Source organism: Polypterus senegalus, chromosome 18 (genome assembly GCF_016835505.1).
Source record: "Polypterus senegalus isolate Bchr_013 chromosome 18, ASM1683550v1, whole genome shotgun sequence".
In the NCBI taxonomy this organism is placed as follows: domain Eukaryota; kingdom Metazoa; phylum Chordata; class Cladistia; order Polypteriformes; family Polypteridae; genus Polypterus; species Polypterus senegalus.
This window is the reverse complement of record NC_053171.1, coordinates 74,028,091-74,038,308: the sequence shown is the minus strand read 5'-3', so window position 1 is coordinate 74,038,308 and position 10,218 is coordinate 74,028,091. Positions and strand designations below refer to the sequence as shown.

The window sequence follows — 10,218 nt, the reverse complement described above, 5'->3', positions numbered from 1 at the left end:
ACAGGTGCATACATTTGGGCACCCCTACAGAGATATTACATCAATACTTAGTTGAGCCTCCTTTTATAAATATAACGGCCTCTAGACACCTCCTATAGCCTTTGAGGAGTGTCTGGATTCTGGATGGATGTATTTGTGACCCCATTCTTCCATACAAAATCTCTCCAGTTCAGTTAAATTTGATGACTGCTGAGCATGGACAGCCTGCTTCAAATTATCCCATTGATTTTCAATGATATACAAGTCAGGGGACTGTGACGGCCATTCCTGAACATTGTACTTCTCCCTTTGCATGAATGCCTTTGTAGATTTCGAACTGTGTTTTGGGTCATAGTCATTGGAATATCCAACCCCTGCGTAACTTCAACTTTGTGACTGATGCTTGAACATTACCCTGAAGAATTTGTTGATATTGAGTTGAACTCATCTGACCCTCGACTATAACAAGGACCCCAGTCTCTGAACTAGCGACACAGCTCCACAGCATGATGGAACCTCCACCAAATTTGACAGTAGGTAGCTGGGGCCTCATGCATAATGGCATGCATAGAATTCACACTTAACATGGCATACGGACAAAAGCAGAAATGTGCTTACGCACAAAAAAAATCCAGGTGCATAAATCTGTGCGTTCACCAACTTTCACGTTCTTCCGTTCCATAAATTCCAGTCAGTGTGAAAAGTAACGCACGTGCACTCGCCTACTGTCCCGCCCGGTCTCCAGAACACTTCAGAGGCCTTGTAGAGTCCATGCCTTGATGGATCAGAGCTGTAGAGGCAGCAGTGTATCAGGCAGGTAGTCAGAGTAGTTTGGCTCATCAGTATAGTTAAGAACAAAATAACACTGTAGCTCACACACTGCAACAAACTCAATGGCCAATTTGTTAGGTTCACTTCTCTGATATGGAGTTTAACCCTTTACTGTCTTCAAAACTACACTCTTCAAGGTTTTGGTCCTAGTGGTGCTGGAAACATTTGTTATGGAGTTTGGATCAAGCTGACTCAACAGTATCACACAGATCCTGCTAATATATCACATTCATGCTGTAATTCTCCTGTTCTATTCCACCCAAAGGTGGTCGAGGGGGCTGTGATCTGAGCTCTGTGAAGGCCAATGGAGTAAATTGGCACCAGCTTCAGATGAAGTGTGCTTTTGCTTTGTGACATGGTGCATTATCCATATGAAAAATTGAAAGTCAGTGAGGCATCTGTTGTATCATGGGGTAGAAGGGTCTTTTCATCAGATTGGCTGGCCCAGCACTGACCCAGCTGTAGAGGGGATGCGGCTAGTTGGCCGAGGTCTCCAGGACTCGGTCTGTGTCTGGCTTGTCTGACTCCTATTCTACAGTCTGGCAGTGGCTCTACAATTAGCTGATGGACAGATGTTGTTGTTTTTCATTTATGTTAATCAGTTTCTACTTTGTTTTTAATGTATTTGGACAAATCTGTGTCCTAGTTCTGTATTTAGCGAGTGGTATAATCTATTCTTGTATTTCACCTTGTAGTTTGTACTGTAGTATTATATTTCTGAAGAGGCAATGACAGATTGTCATCTACCTGAGTGAAGAGGATTACTTGCATTCCGTTTTGTGTATTACATTTATCCCATTTTTTGACACTCATTTCCGGCCTACCTGGAAGGGGGTCTCTCTCTGAATTGCCTTTCCAAGATTTCTTCCATTTTTTTTCCTACTGGGGTATTTTTTTTCCTTTTAGGGGTTTCTCTTGCACAAGCTTGTGATAACAGTTTTTGTAATTACAGTGCAGGGTCAGAGGTACAGGTTTTGTACGTTAAAAGGGAACATAAACCTTTTACAATTTATACATTAAAATGAATATTTTAAAAATCTAACCTTTTTCTTTTTTTTTTTAAGAAATAGACTACATGGTTCACCATAAATGACTGGAGCCCTATCCGGTTTGGGTTGTTACAGGAGGCCTTAAGCTTCCTATAACCCTGAATTTGGAATTAGAAGGTTAGAAGATGGATGAATGTTAAAAGTTTTACTCCCAGTGCTTGAGATAATAAACTATTAATTTGAATTCAGTCAATAATTGTTAATAACATTCAATGGCTGCACTGAAGGAATCAGGATGAAAAATATTCAAATACAGGCTGGAATTACGTCTCAAGGACAGGTGGCACATCTAAGTTCAGAAATAAAGTGTAAGATTATCTGTTCTTTCATTAATTTATATCTGCTAGGTTAGCATGCATAAACAGTGACACAATATGACTGATTGCTACTTACTACTTAGTCTGGAGTCTTACGTCATTAAGTTTGCTATTAAAGAAATTAATAAACTCACTACTGCTAAAATTACGAGGAACTTTGCCCGGTAGATTTGATTTCTTAAAGTCACTTTTAATATTAAGCAATTTGAATTCACAGCAGTCTGAAAAAATGACAAATTGAACAATCTGTGAACAAAACACTGCAGTACTCAAATCAACTTGAGCAAAATGTATGAACCACCTTTTGCACCTTCTGCAGGGTGAAGAATCTCCTTTCCTTTCAACTAGTTAGGTCCATAAAAATTTGGACAGAGACAACTTTTTTCTAATTTTGGTTCTGTACATTACCACAATGAATTTTAAATGAAACAACTCAGATGCAGTCGAAGTGCAGACTTTCAGCTTTAATTCAGTGAGTTGAACAAAACGATTGCATAAAAATGTGAGGGAACTTAAGTATTTTTTAACACAATCCCTTTATTTCAGGGGCTCAAAAGTAATCGGACAAATTAAATAACTGGAAATAAAATGTTCATTTCTAATACTTGGTTGAAAACCCTTTGCTGGCAATGACAGCCTGAAGTCTTGAACTCATGGACATCACCAGATGCTGGGTTTCCTCCTTTTTAATGCTCTGCCAGGCCTTTACTGCAGCAGCTTTTAGTTGCTGATTGTTTGTGGGCCTTTCTGTCTTAAGTTTAGTCTTCAACAAGTGAAATGCATGCTCAATTAGGTTAAGATCAGGTGACTGACTTGGCCATTCAAGAATTTTCAATTTCTTTGCTTTAATAAACTCCTGGGTTGCTTTGGCTGTATGTTTCGGGTCATTGTCCATCTGTATAATGAAACACCGCCCAATCAATTTGACTGCATTTAGCTGGATTTGAGCAGACAGTATGTCTCTGAACACCTCAGAATTCATTCAGGTGCATCTGTCCTGTGTCACATCATCAAATAACACTAGTGTCCCAGTGCCACTGGCAGCCATGCACGCCCAAGCCATCACACTGCCTCCAGCGTGTTTTACAGATGATGTGCTATGCTTTGGATAATGAGCTGTTCCACGCCTTCTCCATACTTTTTTCTTGTTTCTTCATCATTCTGGTAGAGGTTGATCTTGGTTTCTTCTGTCCAAAGAATGTTTTTCCAGAACTGTGCTGGCTTTTTTAGATGTTCTTTAGCAAAGTCCAATCTAGCCTTTCTATTCTTAAGGCTTATGAGTGGCTTGAACCTTGCAGTGCACCCTCTGTATTTACTTTCATGCAGTCTTCTCTTTATGGTAGACTTGGATATCGATACGCCGACCCCCTGGAGAGTGTTGTTCACTTGGATGGCTGTTGTGAAGGGGTTTCTCTTCACCATGGAAATGATTTTGTGATCATCCACCACTGTTGTCTTCCGTGGACGTCCAGGTGTTTTTGCATTGCTGAGTTCACCAGTGCTTGCTTTCTTTCTCAGGATGTACTAAATTGTAAATTTTGCCACTTGTAATATTGTAACAATTTCTCGGATGATTTTTTTCTGTTTTCGCAGCTTAAGGATAGCTTCTTTCACCTGCAGAGAGCTTCTTTGACCGCATGTTGTCTGTTTACAGCAAAATCTTCCACATGCAAGCCCCACACCTCAAATCAACTCCAGGCCTTTTATCTGCTTAATTGATAATGACGGACTTGCCCACACCTGCCCATGAAATAGCCTTTGAGTCAATTGTCCAATTACTTTTGAGCCCCTGAAATAAAGGGATTGTGTTAAAAAATGCTTTAGTTGCCTCACATTTTTATGCAATCGTTTTGTTCACCCCACTGAATTAAAGCTGAAGGTCTGCACTTCAGCTGCATCTGAGTTGTTTCATTTAAAATTCATTGTGTTAATGTACAGGATCAAAATTAGAAAAAAAGTTGTCTCTGTCCAAATATTTATGGACCTAACTGTATTTATTCATGTTAACAGCAGATCTTCTATTGATTAACATCAAAAATAACTCTCAAGTTACCTGCAGACTCAGTTCAATATTGAATTAAGGAGAAACATCTATACTTCATCTGAAGTTTTAACTTGGACACAGGAAATGTTATATATACTGTATAACTAAAAAAATGAAATTGTGTTTTCAAACAAAATCCACAAAAAAACTGCACATAATGAAACATGTACCAGTTCATGTAGTAAGAGATATGTTATCTATCAACAGCCTGTAATAATGGAGAACTGTCAACACATTTGCAGTAAGGCAGTATGGTCAATCATGTTCCAAGCTGCACCTAAACCTAAAACAGCACTGACTGGATTATTTCCTGCAAAAGAATATTTCAGAATATTGTCAGCAGTACACGATAAATAAGAGTGAATTCTTTCAAAACTGCAACTTTAATTTTCGAAGGGCTTAAGAAAGAAAGGGCGCCTTTCAAATCACTGCAGTCTAGACTTAAATCAATTATAATTTTCTCAGTTAAGGTCTGACATTGACCCCTTTGAATGCATCAGGAACAGTACCTTTTGGTTAAGACATATAAATTACAAGTATAGCCTCTGCAAATATGGAATTATAATTTTGTTAATGATTTCCTTGATATTGTGCCTAAAGGTCAGGCAGCTTATTTTTGGTAATCAATAGTAAATTATACAGTGGATTTTTTAAAGTGCGGTCTTATAATATGTAGATTATTATTACAAATAACATACAATTCATGCTGCTTTTAGGAGAAATTTTACATAGTAGTTCAACTTTGCCAGATTACCTACTGTCATTAAAAAACAGGCAAAGGTCACTTCTATTATGGTGAATCCCCATAGCAGAAGTAAAACCCAGTTGCACTCAGGCATTGAGCTGAATTGAAACAAAAAAAAAAAAAAAAGACTTCATATTGCTGGCATATTCCAAAACTGCATAGAATACAAGAAAGCTTTATGTATTCCAACTGCAGTGAATTATAAACCAATCTAATTACAAAAGAAAAAATGAATGCAGCAACTTTCCATCTGAGTTAAAGTAATTCTGACGGGCACATAACTTTTTTTTCCTATAAGAAACAGGAACACAAAAAGTTTATTATTTATTTTTTTCTTTTGCATACTGCATATGCAAACCCTTTCCTGCAACATGATTCATGATTTCGGACATTTCAAGGGTAACACTAGTATGTTTATTAAAACTGCCTTTCATTGATCACTCATTGCTGTTATACTTGCCTGATGCACCAACAATTGTATTTATCCTGAAGCAATGGCAATAAAGATTAGGACAGAGGCAATTGAAACAACCTGTAACAATAAATACAAATTAATAATTAAGAACACAGAGAGGGGCTCCAGTTTGCAGGTCTTGTGGTCTCAAACTAGGTTTTGGACATTACTATACACCTTTTATACTTGGGCAATTTTAATCTGTTTTGCCAGGCTAACACAAATGGCATTTCTTATTGTACCGTGGCACACTGACTACATTAAGAGGTATTCATACAATACTACCTCAGTTATGACAAAGTAGGAATTAAAATAAATGTATCAGAAATATATTGTTAGTACATGTTTAACTTGACAAATGCAAAAGGAGATTAAATTGTAAATTAACTTTTTGCAGTTAATGAACAATGACAGAGAACTAATTAAAAAGCTGTACAGACATTTCTTACACTTCCACATTTTGTCTAGTCCAGTAAATTAGTACTATTAATCTTGATTGCAAATTAATTTTTACATGCTACACAATACTCATTTAAAATACCCATTTTAATAATGCAGATATTTTTCAGTAATTCTTAGCATAAAATCATTTGATAAGGAATTAAGTAAGAACAAAATTGTGATATGTGGTGAGCCAATGTAGTGCAAAATAAATACATACATAAAGCAGGTAACCCAGCAAAATGGCAGGAGACTGTGAAAAGTGAAGTACGATTGCTTAATGAAATATATCATTGAATGAAATATCACCAGCTACTGAGCCTAGAAGAAAATATGTTCAGACATATTAAAGCATTTTAATACAAATTTCCATTGCTGCTGTATTTTATATTAAATTGTATTATATATATTCTAAACAACCAATTTTCCCATGTCAGTTAAGTACTTCAATGCAAAGGTTTGCATTTGTTTTTTGTCCTTCATTCCACTGGTACAGTGCCTGGATCTTTTTGACACTAATATCAAGTAAAACAGATCTCTGTAATGTGGTTTAAAACATTTGCAAATATAAAACACAAAATAACTGATTGCATATGTAATTCCCCCCTTTAATATGACACACCTAAATCCTCACTGGTGCAGTAAATTGGCTTTAGAAGTCTCATTAGTTTAACAGTGATCTCATTTCAGGGGTTCACTATAAATGCACCTTATCTGAAAGGTGAAACTTATGGAGACTCAGTATTGTATCCTAACCTACAAAATAAGGACAAAAGGACATTCCAAGCAACTATGTGAAAAGATGATTGACAAACACAAGCTAGGGGACTGAGGCCAAAAACATCCAAGTCACTGAATATCTCTTTGAGTTCAGTTAAATCCATCAATAACGAATGGAAAGAATATGGAAGTCCACAAACACAAAACAACTGTACAAGAAAATGACTAGAGAGGGAGGTCACCAAGAAACCTGTGATAACTGAAGTATCTACAAGGTACTGTGGCTCAGATAGGGGAGACGGAACATACATCAAATGTTGTGCGAGTGCTTCACCAGTTATAGCTTTATGGGACAATGGCAAAGAGGAAGCCACTGTAAAATGATGCACATGACATCTTGACTAGAGTTTGCCATAAGGCAAATGGAAGAATCTGAGTTTAGCTGGAAGAAAATTTGACTAATAATATCAAAATCAAGCTTTTTGGCCCTCAGACTGAACATCATATTTGAACACTGCACAACAGCAAAATAACTTAATCCCCACCACAAAGCATGGTGCTGGCAACATCATGCTTCACTGCTGCAGCAGGTGCTGGAAGTCTTGAGAGGGTAAAGAGTAAAATGAATACAGCAAAATACAGGGAAACCCTGGGTGAAAACCTTAAGTAGTTTGCAAGAAACCTGCGTCTTGGAGATTTGTTTTCTAGCAAGACAACATTCACAAGCTTAATGTTGAAGCTACACAGGATTTAACATGGTAATGTCTTGGATTGGTGGAGTCAGAGTCCAGATCTTAATCCAACTGATAATTTGTGGCCGAACCTGAAAAAGGCCTTTCACTTACAATCCTCATGCAGCCCAAGTTGCTCTGCAAAGAAGAATGGGGGAAAATTGCAGCATCTAGATGTCCAAAGCTGACAAGAGAGACCTGTGCACAGAGTCAAGGCTGAAATCGCTGCAAAATCAATTACTTAGTGTTTTATATTTGAAATTAATTCAGACCACTTTGCGGAGATTGGTTTTCAGTTTGATATTAAGTAGTCTTTTTTTCATGAACAGTGCCAAAAAAGCTAAATTAAATCCACTGTGATTCAATGTTGCACAACAATAAAATGTGAAAATTTCCAAGAGTGTGAATGATTTTTAAGGTACTGTATAAAATAAATTACTTTTATGTTGCCTTTTCATACTTTAAAAACATGAAACATATCCATTTCTAAATCATTTTTATTAATACAGATTTCTTACAAGTGCTACTACAGATGAAATAACAGCAAAAAAAGAAAGCAAAAAGTTGCTTTGCATTATTTATAAGAAGAAATAAAACAAATCTGTGCAGGAGAGAGATTAAAAAAAAGTTTAGAAGAGAATTAGAATATAGAATTGGAGCAAAATATATGAGCTGCTGCTTTTCAGACACTGCCTTGGTAAATGCTGTTGATGTTTAAACAGCAGAAACTTGAGCACACCCAAATCAGGAATATCTTTAGCCATGGCTATTACTGTCTATTATCATCGTCAACAGATTATCCAACATGTATACTTAATATACTACAGGACTAAGGAGACAACCATATGAAAGAAGAGATTAATTCACTTCTATAACATGCTGTTGTCACATGATGTTTGAACATTGCCTAAACCAACTAAACTAAGCAACAACCTGGTATGCTTTTCACGCACTGCAAACAACAGCAGAAATCCATCAGAATTTACTAATGTGATGATATCCATCTGTCCTCCCCAAGGTGTATTTTTCCATGTATACCAAGAGGGCAAAAAGGCAGCATGTGCTGAATCATATTTGAATGCTCTGTCTCTTCCTGAATCTATCTACAGCACAGCAAGCACTGCTGCTGTCAAAAAGGACATGGCAAGGACAGTGTAGCCAGAACGATAAACATCTGCTATGCCGAATCCTTTCCCTGCATCCCACATCTGTCAAGGGAAAAAAAAGGAAAAGGTAGAGAATAAGAAAACTGACAATATCATACCTCCTCCCCAAAAATGAAATCAGTTTTACCAAAATACATGCTGCACGAGCAAGTTTGCAAAAAGATTAAAGGATGCAGAAAGATTTTTATGTCTAAATTTTTCATGAATACATGTCTTGAGAGAATCAAAATCATTATTTTACATTTTTTTTATTTTGGTTTAAGATAAACCTGCTTTTATAATTAATAATTAGCTTTTAATCAATATCAAGTTATATGTTCAGCTATTTGTAATAATGAAACTGAATGTGCAACCTGAACATGCACCACAAAATACATCGATTCAGAGATCATGCAACATTATTCCGCAAACCACCACAGCTTAAAAGAAAGGTCTAACACTCACCAAATGTCGCACTCCATTATATGAATGATAGGTAAATGGGAAAGCCAGGGTAAACTTTGCAGCGGAGAGAAGAACAGGTCCAAGAGACAAGGATCGAATCAGGTCAAGGTGAGAAGAAAAGTCACCAGGAAGGAACAGTGCAGAAAGGGCAAACAGTGAGATTCCTGAAAGGGTAAACATAACAGTGCAAAATTCAGTCGTGGATGGCGGTCATTCCATTAAATGTACCATTTATACATCTATTTATTAGAAAACTAAAAAATATTGCTTTCAGTGTTTTTTTTATCTTAAAATCAACTTATCATTAATTTCATTAGCAATGTCTTTCATTTTCTTTTGTGGCGCTAAGCTGTTTTTTCTCCTAATGCACAGCAACTGATTTAAAGGGTGAGTCATATAAACAAAATGCCCAATTACAAGTTTATCTCATCTCATACAGGAACAAAAATCAATTCAGCTTATAGACATAGAAGAACACCACTGAATGTTCAGACAAGTACAACACCTTCAGCACAACTCATTTCTTTTCCTGCATTTTTAAGGTATTTGCCACTTATTTGTTTCCTTCCAAATGGTGGCAAAGGTTTACATTTTAAAAGGTTGAATCTATAAACCTGTAACCTTGTACATGCACTTGCCTACTTAACACATTTTGTGCAGTGGGACATGAATACCACTAATATATTACGAAGACCAAATATTACTTCTTCCTCAACTACCTTTATATTTCTTGATTATACGTTTTTATTGAAATGTGTTAATCTGAAACAAAAAATATTAAAATGTCTGTCAGGGAAATTCTTTCCAGCTACAATCCTGGATAAATGTAGTACAGAATACTTTTACTATAGTTATGCATGCACATAGAAGGGGCTCTAACTTGAAAATCCATTTTTAAAAATAAATCACTTAATCAAAATATGTATTCGTTTAGTCAATGCAGTTACAGTTTTTATTTTATTTCTTAGCTGGCAGGTGCATTAGTTTATGAGAGTAGTGGTGTGTGGTATAGCCAAAAATGTATATCATGATATAATTATATACTATTGTGTTTTATTTAATAAGGACCATCTTAACCAACTAAAGAAGTAGTAGGAATAATAATAAAAATAATAATAGTTTTACTTATATAGCACCCTTCCCAAGCTCAAAGCACTTCACAGAATTTCAGAATGAAGAACCGGAAAAAAAGTAGAAAAATACAGGATACAAAATAATATCAACATAAAACACTAAATTAGAAATAAATACAAGAACTACAAAGCTTTGAATTAGAATAACAAGCAATAAAGCACAG

General features: G+C 36.1%; 1 protein-coding gene across 1 annotated transcript in view; it reads right to left on the bottom strand.

Annotated features, from left to right (window-relative positions):
- Positions 1–7,909: 7,909 nt before the first annotated feature.
- The window catches only part of sdhc (succinate dehydrogenase complex, subunit C, integral membrane protein), a 48,191-nt gene continuing 45,882 nt past the window's right edge, over positions 7,910–10,218 (bottom strand). Inside the window, exons 5-6 of the mRNA XM_039741128.1 lie at positions 8,922–9,085; positions 7,910–8,519 (exon numbers count right to left, since the gene is read on the bottom strand). Of these exons, the coding sequence (XP_039597062.1) occupies positions 8,415–8,519; positions 8,922–9,085 (269 nt within the window). The 3' untranslated portion in view covers positions 7,910–8,414. The remainder of the gene's footprint in view (positions 8,520–8,921; positions 9,086–10,218) is intronic.